At 36.0% G+C, this 20414-nt stretch overlaps 1 protein-coding gene and 1 long non-coding RNA gene across 2 annotated transcripts in view; one reads left to right on the top strand and one right to left on the bottom strand.

The window, feature by feature from the left end:
- otog (otogelin) overlaps positions 1–14747 on the top strand; it is a 110297-nt gene extending 95550 nt beyond the window's left edge. Inside the window, exon 58 of the mRNA XM_088073171.1 lies at positions 14412–14747. Coding sequence (XP_087929297.1) covers positions 14412–14612 — 201 coding nt within the window. The 3' untranslated portion in view covers positions 14613–14747. The remainder of the gene's footprint in view (positions 1–14411) is intronic.
- LOC148190358 (uncharacterized) overlaps positions 1–20414 on the bottom strand; it is a 54063-nt gene that overhangs the window by 15799 nt on the left and 17850 nt on the right. The window lies entirely within an intron of this gene.

A 20414-nucleotide genomic window follows, 5' to 3' on the forward strand; every position in this document is an offset into this window, starting at 1 on the left:
TTTTTTGCAAGTTTCTTTGCTATGGCGTGTCACAGCATGCTATTTTATGCTGTTTTGAGGTGTTTTCAGCTGTTTTTGGGACATGTCATATTTTTACAATTTTTCATACTATAGCCTTGCCGTTTTGGTCATTTTGTCAACATGCTATTTCATTGCGTTTTTAGCGTTTTTATCAGGTTTCTTTGCTATGGCGTGTCACAGCATGCTATTTTATGCTGTTTTGAGGTGTTTTTAGTTGTTTTTGGGACATGTCATATTTTGACATTTTTCCATACTATAGCCTTGCCGTTTTGGTCATTTTGTCAACATGCTATTTCATTGCGTTTTTAGCAGTTTTTGCAAGTTTCTTTGCTATGGCGTGTCACGGCAAGGTATTTTACTCTGTTTTGAGGTGTTTTTAGCTGTTTTTGGGACATGTCATATTTTGACATTTTTCCATACTATAGCCTTGCCGTTTTGGTCATTTTGTCAACATGCTATTTCATTGTGTTTTAGCAGTTTTGCAAGTTTCTTTGCTATGGCGTGTCACGGCAAGCTAATTTATGCTGTTTTGAGGTGTTTTTAGTTGTTTTTGGGACATGTCATATTTTGACATTTTTCCATACTATAGCCTTGCCGTTTTGGTCATTTTGTCAACATGCTATTTCATTGCGTTTTTAGCGTTTTTATCAGGTTTCTTTGCTATGGTGTGTCACGGCAAGCTATTTTATGCTGTTTTGAGGTGTTTTTAGTTGTTTTTGGGACATGTCATATTTTGACATTTTTCCATACTATAGCCTTGCCGTTTTGGTCATTTTGTCAACATGCTATTTCATTGCGTTTTTAGCGTTTTTTGCAAGTTTCTTTGCTATGGCGTGTCACGGCATGCTATTTTATGCTGTTTTGAGGTGTTTTTAGTTGTTTTTGGGACATGTCATATTTTGACATTTTTCCATACTATAGCCTTGCCGTTTTGGTCATTTTGTCAACATGCTATTTCATTGCGTTTTTAGCAGTTTTTGCAAGTTTCTTTGCTATGGCGTGTCACAGCAAGCTATTTTATGCTGTTTTGAGGTGTTTTTAGTTGTTTTTGGGACATGTCATATTTTGACATTTTTCCATACTATAGCCTTGCCGTTTTGGTCATTTTGTCAACATGCTATTTCATTGCGTTTTTAGCAGTTTTTGCAAGTTTCTTTGCTATGGTGTGTCACGGCAAGCTATTTTATGCTGTTTTGAGGTGTTTTTAGTTGTTTTTGGGACATGTCATATTTTGACATTTTTCCATACTATAGCCTTGCCGTTTTGGTCATTTTGTCAACATGCTATTTCATTGCGTTTTAGCAGTTTTTGCAAGTTTCTTTGCTATGGCGTGTCACGGCAAGCTATTTTATGCTGTTTTGAGGTGTTTTTAGCTGTTTTTGGGACATGTCATATTTTGACATTTTTCCATACTATAGCCTTGCCGTTTTGGTCATTTTGTCAACATGCTATTTCATTGCGTTTTTAGCAGTTTTTGCAAGTTTCTTTGCTATGGCGTGTCACGGCAAGGTATTTTACTCTGTTTTGAGGTGTTTTTAGCTGTTTTTGGGACATGTCATATTTTGACATTTTTCCATACTATAGCCTTGCTGTTTTGGTGAGTTTTTCAACATGGTATTTCATTGCGTTTTTAGCGTTTTTTGCAAGTTTCTTTGCTATGGCGTGTCACGGCAAGCTATTTTATGCTGTTTTGAGGTGTTTTTAGTTGTTTTTGGGACATGTCATATTTTGACATTTTTCCATACTATAGCCTTGCCGTTTTGGTCATTTTGTCAACATGCTATTTCATTGCGTTTTTAGCGTTTTTTGCAAGTTTCTTTGCTATGGCGTGTCACAGCATGCTATTTTATGCTGTTTTGAGGTGTTTTTAGTTGTTTTTGGGACATGTCATATTTTGACATTTTTCCATACTATAGCCTTGCCGTTTTGGTCATTTTGTCAACATGCTTTTTCATTGCGTTTTTAGCGTTTTTATCAAGTTTCTTTGCTATGGCGTGTCACAGCATGCTATTTTATGCTGTTTTGAGGTGTTTTTAGTTGTTTTTGGGACATGTCATATTTTGACATTTTTCCATACTATAGCCTTGCCGTTTTGGTCATTTTGTCAACATGCTATTTCATTGTGTTTTTAGCAGTTTTTGCAAGTTTCTTTGCTATGGCGTGTCACGGCAAGCTAATTTATGCTGTTTTGAGGTGTTTTTAGCTGTTTTTGGGACATGTCATATTTTGACATTTTTCCATACTATAGCCTTGCCGTTTTGGTCATTTTGTCAACATGCTATTTCATTGCGTTTTAGCAGTTTTTGCAAGTTTCTTTGCTATGGCGTGTCACGGCAAGGTATTTTACTCTGTTTTGAGGTGTTTTTAGCTGTTTTTGGGACATGTCATATTTTGACATTTTTCCATACTATAGCCTTGCTGTTTTGGTGAGTTTTTCAACATGGTATTTCATTGCGTTTTTTGCAAGTTTCTTTGCTATGGCGTGTCACAGCATGCTATTTTATGCTGTTTTGAGGTGTTTTTAGTTGTTTTTGGGACATGTCATATTTTGACATTTTTCCATACTATAGCCTTGCCGTTTTGGTCATTTTGTCAACATGCTATTTCATTGCGTTTTTAGCGTTTTTTGCAAGTTTCTTTGCTATGGCGTGTCACAGCATGCTATTTTATGCTGTTTTGAGGTGTTTTTAGTTGTTTTTGGGACATGTCATATTTTGACATTTTTCCATACTATAGCCTTGCCGTTTTGGTCATTTTGTCAACATGCTATTTCATTGCGTTTTTAGCATTTTTTGCAAGTTTCTTTGCTATGGCGTGTCACAGCATGCTATTTTATGCTGTTTTGAGGTGTTTTTAGTTGTTTTTGGGACATGTCATATTTTGACATTTTTCCATACTATAGCCTTGCCGTTTTGGTCATTTTGTCAACATGCTTTTTCATTGCGTTTTTAGCAGTTTTTGCAAGTTTCTTTGCTATGGCGTGTCACGGCAAGCTAATTTATGCTGTTTTGAGGTGTTTTTAGCTGTTTTTGGGACATGTCATATTTTGACATTTTTCCATACTATAGCCTTGCCGTTTTGGTCATTTTGTCAACATGCTATTTCATTGCGTTTTAGCAGTTTTTGCAAGTTTCTTTGCTATGGCGTGTCACGGCAAGGTATTTTACTCTGTTTTGAGGTGTTTTTAGCTGTTTTTGGGACATGTCATATTTTGACATTTTTCCATACTATAGCCTTGCTGTTTTGGTGAGTTTTTCAACATGGTATTTCATTGCGTTTTTAGCGTTTTTTGCAAGTTTCTTTGCTATGGCGTGTCACGGCAAGCTATTTTATGCTGTTTTGAGGTGTTTTTAGTTGTTTTTGGGACATGTCATATTTTGACATTTTTCCATACTATAGCCTTGCCGTTTTGGTCATTTTGTCAACATGCTATTTCATTGCGTTTTTAGCGTTTTTTGCAAGTTTCTTTGCTATGGCGTGTCACAGCATGCTATTTTATGCTGTTTTGAGGTGTTTTTAGTTGTTTTTGGGACATGTCATATTTTGACATTTTTCCATACTATAGCCTTGCCGTTTTGGTCATTTTGTCAACATGCTATTTCATTGCGTTTTTAGCGTTTTTTGCAAGTTTCTTTGCTATGGCGTGTCACAGCATGCTATTTTATGCTGTTTTGAGGTGTTTTTAGTTGTTTTTGGGACATGTCATATTTTGACATTTTTCCATACTATAGCCTTGCCGTTTTGGTCATTTTGTCAACATGCTTTTTCATTGCGTTTTTAGCGTTTTTTGCAAGTTTCTTTGCTATTGCCTGTCACGGCATGCTATTTTATGCTGTTTTGAGGTGTTTTTAGTTATTTTTGGGACATGTCATATTTTGACATTTTTCCATACTATAGCCTTGCCGTTTTGGTCATTTTGTCAACATGCTATTTCATTGTGTTTTTAGCAGTTTTTGCAAGTTTCTTTGCTATGGCGTGTCACGGCAAGCTAATTTATGCTGTTTTGAGGTGTTTTTAGCTGTTTTTGGGACATGTCATATTTTGACATTTTTCCATACTATAGCCTTGCTGTTTTGGTGAGTTTTTCAACATGGTATTTCATTGCGTTTTTAGCGTTTTTTGCAAGTTTCTTTGCTATGGCGTGTCACGGCAAGCTATTTTATGCTGTTTTGAGGTGTTTTTAGTTGTTTTTGGGACATGTCATATTTTGACATTTTTCCATACTATAGCCTTGCCGTTTTGGTCATTTTGTCAACATGCTATTTCATTGCGTTTTTAGCGTTTTTATCAGGTTTCTTTGCTATGGTGTGTCACGGCAAGCTATTTTATGCTGTTTTGAGGTGTTTTTAGTTGTTTTTGGGACATGTCATATTTTGACATTTTTCCATACTATAGCCTTGCCGTTTTGGTCATTTTGTCAACATGCTATTTCATTGCGTTTTTAGCGTTTTTTGCAAGTTTCTTTGCTATGGCGTGTCACAGCATGCTATTTTATGCTGTTTTGAGGTGTTTTTAGTTGTTTTTGGGACATGTCATATTTTGACATTTTTCCATACTATAGCCTTGCCGTTTTGGTCATTTTGTCAACATGCTATTTCATTGCGTTTTTAGCGTTTTTTGCAAGTTTCTTTGCTATGGCGTGTCACGGCAAGGTATTTTACTCTGTTTTGAGGTGTTTTTAGTTGTTTTTGGGACATGTCATATTTTGACATTTTTCCATACTATAGCCTTGCCGTTTTGGTCATTTTGTCAACATGCTATTTCATTGCGTTTTTAGCGTTTTTTGCAAGTTTCTTTGCTATGGCGTGTCACAGCATGCTATTTTATGCTGTTTTGAGGTGTTTTTAGTTGTTTTTGGGACATGTCATATTTTGACATTTTTCCATACTATAGCCTTGCCGTTTTGGTCATTTTGTCAACATGCTATTTCATTGCGTTTTTGGCGTATTTTGCAAGTTTCTTTGCTATGGCGTGTCACGGCAAGCTATTTTACTCTGTTTTGAGGTGTTTTTAGTTGTTTTTGGGACATGTCATATTTTGACATTTTTCCATACTATAGCCTTGCCGTTTTGGTCATTTTGTCAACATGCTATTTCATTGCGTTTTTAGCAGTTTTTGCAAGTTTCTTTGCTATGGCGTGTCACGGCAAGGTATTTTACTCTGTTTTGAGGTGTTTTTAGTTGTTTTTGGGACATGTCATATTTTGACATTTTTCCATACTATAGCCTTACTGTTTTGGTGAGTTTTTCAACATGGTATTTCATTGCGTTTTTGGCGTTTTTTGCAAGTTTCTTTGCTATGGCGTGTCACGGCAAGCTATTTTACTCTGTTTTGAGGTGTTTTTAGTTGTTTTTGGGACATGTCATATTTTGACATTTTTCCATACTATAGCCTTGCCGTTTTGGTCATTTTGTCAACATGCTATTTCATTGCGTTTTTAGCGTTTTTTGCAAGTTTCTTTTGCTATGGCGTGTCACGGCATGCTATTTTATGCTGTTTTGAGGTGTTTTTAGTTGTTTTTGGGACATGTCATATTTTGACATTTTCCATACTATAGCCTTGCCGTTTGGTCATTTTGTCAACATGCTATTTCATTGCGTTTTTAGCGTTTTTGCAAGTTTCTTTGCTATGGCGTGTCACGGCAAGCTATTTTATGCTGTTTTGAGGTGTTTTAGTTGTTTTTTGGGACATGTCATATTTTGACATTTTCCATACTATAACCTTGCCGTTTTGGTCATTTTGTCAACATGCTATTTCATTGCGTTTTTGGCGTTTTTTTGCAAGTTTCTTTGCTATGGCGTGTCACGGCAAGCTATTTTATGCTGTTTTTGAGGTGTTTTTAGTTGTTTTTTGGGACATGTCATATTTTGACATTTTCCATACTATAGCCTTGCCGTTTTGGTCATTTTGTCAACATGCTGCTATTTCATTGCGTTTTTAGCGTTTTTTGCAAGTTTCTTTGCTATGGCGTGTCACGGCAAGCTATTTTATGCTGTTTTGAGGTGTTTTAGTTGTTTTTTGGGACATGTCATATTTTGACATTTTCCATACTATATAGCCTTGCCGTTTTGGTCATTTTGTCAACATGCTATTTCATTGCGTTTTTAGCGTTTTTGCAAGTTTCTTTGCTATGGCGTGTCCACGGCAAGCTATTTTATGCTGTTTTGAGGTGTTTTTAGTTGTTTTTTGGGACATGTCATATTTTGACATTTTCATACTATAACCTTACGTTTTGGTCATTTTGTCAACATGCTATTTCATTGCGTTTTTAGCGTTTTTTGCAGGTTTCTTTGCTATGGCGTGTCACGGCAAGCTATTTTACTGTTTTGAGGTGTTTTAGTTGTTTTTTGGGACATGTCATATTTTGACATTTTCCATACTATAACCTTACCGTTTTGGTCATTTGTCAACATGCTATTTCATTGCGTTTTTAGCGTTTTTGCAAGTTTCTTTGCTATGGCGTGTCACGGCAAGCTATTTTATGCTGTTTTGAGGTGTTTTTAGTTGTTTTGGGACATGTCATATTTGGAAATTTTCCCATACTATAGCCTTGCCGTTTTGGTCATTTTGTCAACATGCTATTTCATTGCGTTTTTAGCGTTTTTTGCAAGTTTCTTTGCTATGGCGTGTCACGGCAAGCTATTTTACTCTGTTTTGAGGTGTTTTTAGCTGTTTTTGGGACATGTCATATTTTGACATTTTTCCATACTATAGTTTTGGTCATTTGTCAACATGCTATTTCATTGCGTTTTTAGCGTTTTGCAAGTTTCTTTGCTATGGCGTGTCACTGTTTTGAGGTGTTTTAGTTGTTTTTGGGACATGTCATATTTTGACATTTTTCCATACTATAACCTTGCCGTTTTGGTCATTTGTCAACATGCTATTTCATTGCGTTTTAGCGTTTTTTGCAAGTTTCTTTGCTTTGACATTTTCCATACTATATGCCGTTTTGGTCATTTGTCAACATGCTATTTCATTGCGGGCTATGGTGGAAAAATGTCAAAATATGACATGTCCCAAAAACTGCTAAAACACCTCAAAGCAGCATAAAAGATCTTGCCGTGACACGCCATAGCAAAGAAACCTCCAGAAACTGCTAAAAACGCAATGAAATAGCATGTTGACAAAATGACCAAAACGGCAAGGCTATAGTATGGGAAAAATGTCAAAATATGACATGTCCCAAAAAACAGCTAAAAACACCTCAAAACAGCATAAAATAGCTTGCCGTGACACGCCATAGCAAAGAAACTTGCAAAAACTGCTAAAAACGCAATGAAATAGCATGTTGACAAAATGACCAAAACGGCAAGGCTATAGTATGGAAAAATGTCAAAATATGACATGTCCCAAAAACAGCTAAAAACACCTCAAAACAGAGTAAAATACCTTGCCGTGACACGCCATAGCAAAGAAACTTGCAAAAACTGCTAAAAACGCAATGAAATAGCATGTTGAATAAATGACCAAAACGGCAAGGCTATAGTATGGAAAAATGTCAAAATATGACATGTCCCAAAAACAGCTAAAAACACCTCAAAACAGAGTAAAATACCTTGCCGTGACACGCCATAGCAAAGAAACTTGCAAAAACTGCTAAAAACGCAATGAAATAGCATGTTGACAAAATGACCAAAACGGCAAGGCTATAGTATGGAAAAATGTCAAAATATGACATTTCCCAAAAACTGCTAAAAACACCTCAAAACAGCATAAAATAGCTTGCCATGACACGCCATAGCAAAGAAACCTGATAAAACTGCTAAAAACGCAATGAAATAGCATGTTGACAAAATGACCAAAACGGCAAGGCTATAGTATGGAAAAATGTCAAAATATGACATGTCCCAAAAACAACTAAAAACACCTCAAAACAGCATAAAATAGCTTGCCGTGACACGCCATAGCAAAGAAACCTCCAAAAACTGCTAAAAACGCAATGAAATAGCATGTTGACAAAATGACCAAAACAGCAAGGCTATAGTATGGAAAAATGTCAAAATATGACATGTCCCAAAAACTGCTAAAAACACCTCAAAACAGCATAAAAGATCTTGCCGTGACACGCCATAGCAAAGAAACCTCCAGAAACTGCTAAAAACGCAATGAAATAGCATGTTGACAAAATGACCAAAACGGCAAGGCTATAGTATGGAAAAATGTCAAAATATGACATGTCCCAAAAACAGCTAAAAACACCTCAAAACAGAGTAAAATACCTTGCCGTGACACGCCATAGCAAAGAAACCTCCAAAAACTGCTAAAAACGCAATGAAATCGCATGTTGACAAAATGACCAAAATGGTAAGGCTATAGTATGGAAAAATGTCAAAATATGACATGTCCCAAAAACAGTTAAAAACACCTCAAAACAGCATAAAATAGCTTGCCGTGACACGCCATAGCAAAGAAACCTCCAAAAACTGCTAAAAACGCAATGAAATAGCATGTTGACAAAATGACCAAAACGGCAAGGCTATAGTATGGGAAAAATGTCAAAATATGACATGTCCCAAAAACTGCTAAAAACACCTCAAAACAGCATAAAAGATCTTGCCGTGACACGCCATAGCAAAGAAACCTCCAGAAACTGCTAAAAACGCAATGAAATAGCATGTTGACAAAATGACCAAAACGGAAAGGCTATAGTATGGAAAAATGTCAAAATATGACATGTCCCAAAAACAGCTAAAAACACCTCAAAACAGCATAAAATAGCTTGCCGTGACACGCCATAGCAAAGAAACCTCCAAAAACTGCTAAAAACGCAATGAAATAGCATGTTGACAAAATGACCAAAACGGCAAGGCTATAGTATGGAAAAATGTCAAAATATGACATGTCCCAAAAACAGCTAAAAACACCTCAAAACAGCATAAAATACCTTGCCGTGACACGCCATAGCAAAGAAACTTGCAAAAACTGCTAAAAACGCAATGAAATAGCATGTTGACAAAATGACCAAAACGGCAAGGCTATAGTATGGAAAAATGTCAAAATATGACATGTCCCAAAAACAGCTAAAAACACCTCAAAACAGCATAAAATACCTTGCCGTGACACGCCATAGCAAAGAAACTTGCAAAAACTGCTAAAAACGCAATGAAATAGCATGTTGACAAAATGACCAAAACGGCAAGGCTATAGTATGGAAAAATGTCAAAATATGACATGTCCCAAAAACAGCTAAAAACACCTCAAAACAGCATAAATTATCTTGCCGTGACACGCCATAGCAAAAAAACCTCCAAAAACTGCTAAAAACGCAATGAAATAGCATGTTGACAAAATAACCAAAACAGCAAGGTTATAGTATGGAAAAATATCAAAATATGACATGTCCCAAAAACTGCTAAAAACACCTCAAAACAGCATAAAATAGCTTGCCATGACACGCCATAGCAAAGAAACTTGCAAAAAACGTTAAAAACTCTATAAAATATCATGATGACAAAATGACCAAAACGGCAAGGCTATAGTATGGAAAAATGTCAAAGTATGACATGTCCCAAAAACAACTAAAAACACCTCAAAACAGCATAAAATACCTTGCCGTGACACGCCATAGCAAAGAAACTTGCAAAAACTGCTAAAAACGCAATGAAATAGCATGTTGACAAAATGACCAAAACGGCAAGGCTATAGTATGGAAAAATGTCAAAATATGACATGTCCCAAAAACAGCTAAAAACACCTCAAAACAGAGTAAAATACCTTGCCGTGACACGCCATAGCAAAGAAACTTGCAAAAACTGCTAAAAACGCAATGAAATAGCATGTTGAATAAATGACCAAAACGGCAAGGCTATAGTATGGAAAAATGTCAAAATATGACATGTCCCAAAAACAGCTAAAAACACCTCAAAACAGCATAAAAGAACTTGCCGTGACACGCCATAGCAAAGAAACTTGCAAAAACTGCTAAAAACGCAATGAAATAGCATGTTGACAAAATGACCAAAACAGCAAGGCTATAGTATGGAAAAATGTCAAAATATGACATGTCCCAAAAACAGCTAAAAACACCTCAAAACAGCATAAAATACCATGCCGTGACACGCCATAGCAAAGAAACTTGCAAAAAACGCTAAAAACGCAATGAAATAGCATGTTGACAAAATGACCAAAACGGCAAGGCTATAGTATGGAAAAATGTCAAAATATGACATGTCCCAAAAACAGCTAAAAACACCTCAAAACAGCATAAAATAGCTTGCCGTGACACGCCATAGCAAAGAAACCTCCAAAAACTGCTAAAAAAGCAATGAAACAGCATGTTGACAAAATGACCAAAACGGCAAGGCTATAGTATGGAAAAATGTCAAAATATGACATGTCCCAAAAACAGCTAAAAACACCTCAAAACAGAATAAAAGAGCTTGCCGTGACACGCCATAGAAAAGAAACTTGCAAAAAACGCTAAAAACGCAATGAAATAGCATGTTGAAAAAATTACCAAAACAGCAATGCTATAGTATGGAAAAATGTCAAAATATGACATGTCCCAAAAACTGCTAAAAACACCCCAAAACAGCATAAAATAGCTTGCCGTGACACGCCATAGCAAAGAAACTTGCAAAAAACATTAAAAACTCTATGAAATAGCATGTTGACAAAATGACCAAAACGGCAAGACTATAGTATGGAAAAATGTCAAAATATGACATGTCCCAAAAACAGCTAAAAACACCTCCACACAGCATAAAATAGCTTGCCGTGACACGCCATAGCAAAGAAACCTCCAAAAACTGCTAAAAACGCAATGAAATAGCATGTTGAAAAAATTACCAAAACAGCAATGCTATAGTATGGAAAAATGTCAAAATATGACATGTCCCAAAAACTGCTAAAAACACCTCAAAACAGCATAAAATAGCTTGCCGTGACACGCCATAGCAAAGAAACCTCCAAAAACTGCTAAAAACGCAATGAAATAGCATGTTGACAAAATAACCAAAACAGCAAGGCTATAGTATGGAAAAATATCAAAATATGACCTGTCCCAAAAACTGCTAAAAACACCTCAAAACAGAATAAAAGAGCTTGCCGTGACATGCCATAGAAAAGAAACTTGCAAAAAACGCTAAAAACGCAATGAAATAGCATGTTCAAAAAATTACCAAAACAGCAATGCTATAGTATGGAAAAATGTCAAAATATGACATGTCCCAAAAACTGCTAAAACACCTCAAAACAGCATAAAAGATCTTGCCGTGACATGCCATAGCAAAGAAACCTCCAAAAACTGCTAAAAACGCAATGAAATAGCATGTTGACAAAATGACCAAAATATAGTATAGTATGGAAAAATGTCAAAATATGACATGTCCCAAAAACTGCTAAAAACACCTCAAAACAGAGTAAAATAGCTTGCCGTGACACGCCATAGCAAAGAAACTTGCAAAAAACATTAAAAACTCTATGAAATAGCATGTTGACAAAATGACCAAAACGGCAAGGCTATAGTATGGAAAAATGTCAAAATATGACATGTCCCAAAAACAGCTAAAAACACCTCCACACAGCATAAAATAGCTTGCCGTGACACGCCATAGCAAAGAAACCTCCAAAAACTGCTAAAAACGCAATGAAATAGCATGTTGACAAAATGACCAAAACGGCAAGGCTATAGTATGGAAAAATGTCAAAATATGACATGTCCCAAAAACAGCTAAAAACACCTCAAAACAGAATAAAAGAGCTTGCCGTGACACGCCATAGCAAAGAAACCTCCAAAAACTGCTAAAAACGCAATGAAATAGCATGTTGACAAAATGACCAAAACAGCAAGGCTACAGTATGGAAAAATATCAAAATATGAAATGTCCCAAAAACAGCTAAAAACACCTCAAAACAGCATAAAATAGCTTGCCGTGACACGCCATAGCAAAGAAACTTGCAAAAAACGTTAAAAACTCTATGAAATAGCATGTTGACAAAATGACCAAAAGGGCAAGGCTATAGTATGGAAAAATGTCAAAATATGACATGTCCCAAAAACTGCTAAAACACCTCAAAACAGCATAAAAGATCTTGCCGTGACATGCCATAGCAAAGAAACCTCCAAAAACTGCTAAAAACGCAATGAAATAGCATGTTGACAAAATGACCAAAACGGCAAGGCTATAGTATGGAAAAATGTCAAAATATGACATGTCCCAAAAACAGCTAAAAACACCTCCACACAGCATAAAATAGCTTGCCGTGACACGCCATAGCAAAGAAACCTCCAAAAACTGCGAAAAACGCAATGAAATAGCATGTTGACAAAATGACCAAAACGGCAAGGCTATAGTATGGAAAAATGTCAAAATATGACATGTCCCAAAAACAGCTAAAAACACCTCCACACAGCATAAAATAGCTTGCCGTGACACGCCATAGCAAAGAAACTTGCAAAAACTGCTAAAAACGCAATGAAATAGCATGTTGACAAAATGACCAAAACGGCAAGGCTATAGTATGGAAAAATGTCAAAATATGACATGTCCCAAAAACTGCTAAAAACACCTCAAAACAGAATAAAAGAGCTTGCCGTGACACGCCATAGAAAAGAAACTTGCAAAAAACGCTAAAAACGCAATGAAATAGCATGTTGAAAAAATTACCAAAACAGCAATGCTATAGTATGGAAAAATGTCAAAATATGACATGTCCCAAAAACTGCTAAAAACACCTCAAAACAGCATAAAAGATCTTGCCGTGACACGCCATAGCAAAGAAACTTGCAAAAACTGCTAAAAACGCAATGAAATAGCATGTTGACAAAATGGCGGAAACAGCAAGGATATAGTATGGAAAAATGTCAAAATATGACATGTCCCAAAAACAGCTAGAAACACATCAAAACAGCATAAAACAGCGTCCCGAGACACGCCGTAGCTTAGAATGTTGTAAAAACGGCCAAAAACACCAAAATACTGCACGTCGAAAAAATGACCAAAAAAGCGAGGCTAGTCAGGCTAAAAACGTCAAAATATGGCATGTCCCAAAAACAGCTGGAAACACCTCATAACAGCATAAAATAGCATACTGTGACAGGCCATAGCAAAGAATGGTGTAAAAAGGGCAAAAAACACCAAAATAACGCATGTGAAAAAATGACAGAAAAAGCAAGGCCATAGTAAAGCTGAAAATGTCAGAATATGACATGTCCCAAAAACAGCTGGAAACACAACAAAACAGCATAAAATAGTGTGCCGAGACAGGCCATAGCAAAGAATGATGGAAAAACGGCAATAAACACCATAATGATGCATGTTAAGAAAATGATCAAGAACTATTTGGTGCTATTTTGAAAGACATACTATCCATACTATGCTATTCCATTTTTGATGACATGCTGTTGTATGATATTTTTGTGCCATTTCTGACAACATGCAATAGTATGCAACAGTATAACTTTTGGTGCTATTTTGGATGGCAAACCATAGTATGACTTTTTGTTCCCATTTTTTGAAGATCTACTACACTGTGACATTTTGTGCTATTTTGGATGACATACTGCAGTCTGATTTTTTTTTTATTGTATTTTAAACAATATGCTTTTCTTTTACATTTTTATTCTATTTTGGACAACATACTAGCGTATGATTTCTTTGTGCAATTTTAACCAACACAATATACTATGACATTTTCTGCTATTTTGTATGACACAGTATAGTATGACTTTTTGGTGCTATTTTTGACAACATACTATAATATGATTTTTGTGCTATTTTGAACGACATACTTTAGTGTGACGTTTTTTGCTATTTTGGACGACATACTATAGTGTGACTTTTTGGTGCTATTTTTAACAACATACTATAGAATGACCACATGCTACATTCTGACCTTTTGGTGCTATTATGGGCAATAAATGATTATCCAACCTTTTAGTGACAAACGATTCTATAACGTTTTTGAGCCATTTTGAATGACATGACGTTTTTGAGCTATTTTGAACAAGATACAACAGTATGACTTTTTTTTTCTATTTTATACAACATAGTATACTATGACATTCTTGGTGCTTTATTGGATAAAATACTGCGCTATGACTTTTTGGTGCTATTTTGGACAATATACCACAGTATGACCTTTTTATCCTTTTTTGGAGTGACATTTAATTCCACTTAGGACTGTCTTTTTTCTTTTTTTTTAAACCATTTTGGGCAACATGGTTTACTATTAGTATAATATTCTATTTGAGAATTACTGTGATATTCTTCCAATTTTAAGAGCATATATCATATCCCTATGAATCACAGCATAAATGTTAAAAGCATGAAAGTTAAAGAAAAAATTACCCTTAATGATGTCGATAAACAATTGCTTTCACTTTAATCTTGCTGGCTGCTACTTATTTTCAGTTGTAACACCTTCTTTACTAACTCTGTGTCCTGCAGGTGAACATCGTGTCATGTGACGGGAAGTGTCCATCCGCTAGCATCTACAACTACAACATTAACACATATGCTCGCTTCTGCAAGTGCTGTAGGGAGACGGGGCTGCAGCGGCGCTCCGTACAGCTCTACTGCAGCGGCAACGCCACCTGGGTCAGCTACACCATTCAAGAGCCCACCGACTGCTCCTGCCAATGGTCCTAAACACTCATACTACACACACCCTAGCACACACACACGGTGTTCTGATCTACTTTCTCTAAAACCACAAGACAAAAGAAAAAGAGGAAATCTCAGTCATGTTTTTTAGGGATTTTGGGAGCATGGAGTACTATGCAGTGATTGGCAAGACTGCATTACTGACACTCTTGCCTTTGCTGGCAGGGAGGTAGTATTGCAGAGCATCTGAAGTGACCTTTGACCTCTGATATTTACCTTTCTAGGAAAGCAAAAAGTCTCACAAAAAGACAAGCATCTCTTAGTAGAGAGTAGATTCAGATCAGCCTTGTGGCATGTCTTTAAAAGCTGTTCTGAAAATAACTATTAAACTGATGAAGAACAGCTTAAAAACATGTCACAAAGAGCTACTCTATGCTTTACTGAAATGCCAACTCCCCGCCAGCCTGAAGAGGAAATCTTTCACCAAGAAAAAAGTAAGCCGATCATCTGCTTTGAAGCAATTTCTCTGCATGTCTCCTCAGAACGCTTCAGTGCTGCCATGACTGTAAAGTAAAATATTCTAAAATATGTATTAAAGGTTTTAACAAAAGGTGAATGATGAAAATAATCAGGAAACAAGCCCTGAAGGTGTTACTTCAAACACCTCTAGGCTCAGTTCAAACACCATCATTATTTTGAGATCATGTTGTGCCGAGTGTTGTAAATACCTTTTTAAAATGGTTTGCGATATCAAATTCTTAAGCTTTTCACTTTTAGACAGATGACAATAAACTGTATATTCAGTGATGTTAAATATACTTTATATAATCAACACTAGTGAGGTGTATTAACTGATTGAAATCCAGCTGTAAGTGGAGCACTTTATTTATTTATTGGAGATTGATAAAGCACAACTGTTCTGAGTTTTATGAATGACAACACGGGGAGAGAAGAAGCATTGGCCCGAGCTAAACAAACAAAGAAACTTAAGAGGATTAAAAGTTTTGATTTGGTTGTATTCCCGATTATAAAAAGAATATAAGGAAAGCATGGTGGCACATGGAAGATGCAATGTCTCTCTGTGGACTAAATTTTGAACCTGTTTGTGTATATATATATAACACACACCTGGATAGTTGAGTAAAAGGGGATTTGTATCATACAAATGTACATTTGCATTTTCAATAAATATTTCCTTTGGAAAAACTAAAATTGTTTGCTCTGTTTTAACTTATTTGAAATGGTATAAAGTCATGCTATAGCATGCCGTCCGAAATAGCATTAAAAAGTCATAGTATAGCATGTCATACAGAAAAGCATTAAAAATTCATAAAAAAGCATGTTATCCCAAAAAGCATGATGTTTTAGGCATGAGGCATAACACACTTTATGACATACTATATTATAATGTAAAATGATATTTTTTTAAAGGCATACTATAGTTTGATGTTTCATGACATTTATCAGGGTAAATTATTCTATGACATTTTTTGGCATACTATACTATGATGTTTGACATGTTTCAGAGCATACTTTTTATGACTTTTTCATGGCATATTATACTATGGCTTTGTTTATGACCTACCATTCTATGATGTTTTATGAAATTTGTGCATAATAGGCACTTTTATGGCAAGATCTTCTGTGACATTCATCAAGGTTTTCTTTACTCTGACATTTGTCAGTCTTTGCTTTTATCTAAGAAACTGTTAGCAGATTATTCTCACAGCTATGTCATCTTGTATTTTAAATCTTTAAAAATGAATCTTTCTTCTGACTTCCAGATTTGGTGTATTGAGACAGACCTTTGAGTATATGTGAGAGAGCAAAATTTAGACTGTTCAGACCATACGAAATTACTGCAGTTGCTTCTTTAATTTCAGAGACAGTGTCCAGTATCAATCAACTACATAACCAGATGTGCAAGGATGTACATTGAGAGGAAGTCAGACCAGTAAGTCTGCTCCTCCTCCTCTTGTATCTCAGACTCCAGACTAGCTGGCTGGTCTGAGCACACGGCCGATTACATGCTACAGCATGTTGGCACGGGCAGATGGAAAAATGATACCAAGCTGTGAATCTACAAAATCCAGGGATTTTTTTCAGCAGACATGTAAGGTGGGCCACAATCGTTTGCTTCTAATGAGCTGCCAAGACCAGGCGAGGAAATTACTCAGAGCTCAGATGTTGAGTAGAGTTAATATCTGTGACACAAGCAATGGTGTCAGGGACAGTGCTGAGGTGTACGGCAAGTCCAAATTGTACTTGGCTTGGTAGCACATACCTGGGGTCCATAGTGTTCAGCATGTGGATAAACCCAGGCTTTTCCACTATGTATATGGGCATCATATCGAAAGCAATATGCAGTGCCACTGCATCAGTAACAGTTTTGCACCAGGTCGTGTTCCTGTCATACAGGACACAATGGGATAATGATTCTACTAATGTCAGCTGCTTTTTAGTGGATTTTTGCGGGCTGACACGGTCTTGTGCATCTTATGAGACACAAGTTCCAAATGCCTGACGAGATTGTGCCTTTTTTGGGAATGTACTCTTCATTGTCACAAACGCTTGCTGTCATGTTGTCGTGTAGGGGTGGGAAAAAATATGGATTGTTGTATGTGTTGTGATTTTTTATAGGATAATTTCAAAAATGTATTTTTTTCCAGGCCATTTCAAAAATTATCCTAATCCTAATCATCCTCAAATTTGCATTAATCAATAACATTGATTTATCGCCCAGCCTTAATGTATGTATGGCAGAATTGGTACAACAGAAAATTCAATGTTTAATTAGGATAACAGGAGTCTTGTAAAAAAAAAAAAAAAAAGACTATAACAATACCATTAGCAAAAATAATATAATTAAAAATACATATAAATCAGTATTCATAGTAGTCATATGTATAGCCTTGCTTTGTGTCCAAAATGGCAACATGGTTGGCGAGCAATACAAAAATTACCGAGTACAGCATGTAGTTCAAGCAACAGCCAGAGAGCCAGCTAAACTTTACCATACAACATATTTCACTTGGCGTGTTTTACTTCATTGGCCGAGTTTTGCTGTGGTGGGAGGAGGGCTATGAAGGCACTAGTTGGATGGAGGGAAGTTTACCAGAATTCATCTCAACATACTACCCACACTGTGGTACGACAAAGCCAATTGAAAATCAACGGTATACACTCCCAATAAAGCTGATACTGATTCTCATATTAATTAAAAAAAATATTAATAATAGTAAAACACTGACAGAGATCATGTTACAGCACACTGAGCACTCTTGCTTTTCATACTTTGAGTACAATCTGCTGGTAATTCTTCCATAACTTAGTTAAGGTTTTGGATGCAGGACTTTTACTTGTAGTTAAGTATTTTCACAGTTATGTATTATTGCTTTTGCTTAGGCCTAAATAAATGAGCTGACTGTTTATTTCACCACTACATGTTAGTATCATATAGTTTTGTGTTCATATAGCTGCATTACCCTGCTCTCTCTGCTGCCTTTGTTTGTAGATGAAGTCATGTTCTGTTTTTAATTTCAACAACACACCATCAATCCTCAACTTCAACTCTGGACATATCGATGAAAGATACAGACATCTGATCGCCACCTGAACTGCAATTATCAACTAAAACAAACCAACATGGTACGGTGTAGACCTCGAGAATTACAAAGTGCAAAACACAGTTTTTAAAAATACACAGAAAATATTTTACTTTTAACTTCTCTGCATTAGTTAGTTTTTTATATTTGAATTATTAAGTTAATACAAAATATAATCAACTAACAAATGATCAACTAACATTTTCAACCTACAGTCAGTGCATTAAAATACCACTGAAGCACTTCATTTTTCATGTTGTCATATGTGCTGGTGTAGAGGATTCAGTAAGGTGTTGTTGTGTTATGAGTGGGGGAATTTGGGGGCCGTGAAGGGTCATCTCGCTCTTCTAATCCTGATACAACAGCTGCACCCCCCACATCCAAACCCCTGCCCCCACTCCCACTCTTAAAGAGCTGTGTGTTTGTATTAATATTGTCAACAACAAAGTTACAGCACTGAACAGAAAATCAAAACAAAAAGTCAATGTGAAGAGAGTGAGATTTTCTGAGCCAAATAACAGACTTAATTAGAGGGTCCTGAAAGTTATTAGTGTCCATTACTGTTCAGTACATATTCTTCATTCATTAAAAATAACAGACACCTACTCTTCTTTTTTTCCAAGTGTATTATTAACTGAAACTATAAGCTCTGTGGTTTTACTCAAGTACAGCACTATTTGAGGTAATTGTTCTCAACATGTGTAACTCTGTTTTATGCTGCTGTCTACTTCTATGCCACTACATGTCAGAGGGAAATATTTTACTTTTTCTTCCTCAACATTTGTTACTTGTTGTTACTTTACATATTTAGATATTAATTTAAAAAATACAAATCAACTAATAAATTATGATGTATCATTATAAATTAGATGGAAGCTAGCAGTATATACGGTAGGCTTGGGCAGTATCACAGTATTACGGTATAGAGGGGTACTTAGAAATCCCCAAAATATGTTTTTCAATAAATACAGGCACTCCTGTTCCTAATTAACTCATCGTATGTAGTGCACAGCATGCGCTACAGAGCTCTGTCTCTGGTGTCTACTGGTTGAACGGGCAGGTGAGCTGAAAAACACTGCGACACCTTGTGGTGGAGGGATGAGCGACAGGACTGTAAACAGCCAGCAGCCAGTGGTCAGCAACGGATGAGAGAGATAAAAGCATGATAATACATCTTACTTGGTGAACTAAGGATTTATTTTAAAGAAACCAGAGCTGGTGATTGTTGGAACAGTGGGCTTACTATCTAGATTACTAGCAAGAGTACCAAGACGTTACATGTTTTAGCCCACTTACAACAAGACATACGTATATGTTTTACAACACAGCTTCTTAGTTTTCAAACTATGATGTTATGTTTGTTTATTTATTCATTTAGGTTATTGCTCAAAGCAGTCACTGGCTTCCATGAATATCAATTACAATCTATCAGTAGACATTTGAGACCTATTTTAGGTGTGTGATGTATGACAGATTTATACAAATTTACAAATGCATGTATATCCACAACAAATTTTTCTCAAGCAATGTTTTGTTTAGCAAAAGTTAAGCTTAAATAGTTGTGTTTGGATTTTCATGAGACGATAAATAGATACAGGACACTTGGACAATGCTGCACAGAACGTTTTTGGACATGTTATAACCTTTTCTGATGTATTTAGTTCCTACTCTGTCAAAGTTTTTGTCTACTGACAAGCTTTTATTTTTTGGGCACTCTAGGAGAGGTCGACAGATTATCAGCCTGGGCGATTATTGGGGCTGATATTTGGCATTTTGCTGATGATCTGTATTGGCATTCTATTTTAATGATTGCCAATAAAATTAATTAATAAGTAAAAAATATATAGTGTCAGCGTTGGAGGAACTTTGAAGTTTCTAAAATCTCCAGGAGTTATTTTTATCTACTCATTTAATCCAATCATTTAAAATAAAAACAAGTTGCTGGGAACTTGTTGTATATGATGTTGATCGTTTCAGTTTTGACTAAACATTTGATAAAGGCATTCAAACAAAGTTTTGAGTTGGAGTTTGTTATATTCCAAATTCTTAATATTGACGGAAAGATTGTCATTTTTATTGTAAATGCATATCGGTTCCAAGTATCGGTTATCGGTCTCATTAACTACTAATAGTCATTATCGGCTCTGGTGAACTATTCCCTTTAAGGGTGGTATGTACAGTATGGCCAGTGTAGGAATGAAACTGTCTGTAGGGACTGTCCTCAGATGACTCATGGTACTTT

This window comes from Plectropomus leopardus, chromosome 1, assembly GCF_026936395.1.
Source record: "Plectropomus leopardus strain MGB_pleo_1.0 chromosome 1, ASM2693639v1, whole genome shotgun sequence".
NCBI lineage: Eukaryota > Metazoa > Chordata > Actinopteri > Perciformes > Serranidae > Plectropomus > Plectropomus leopardus.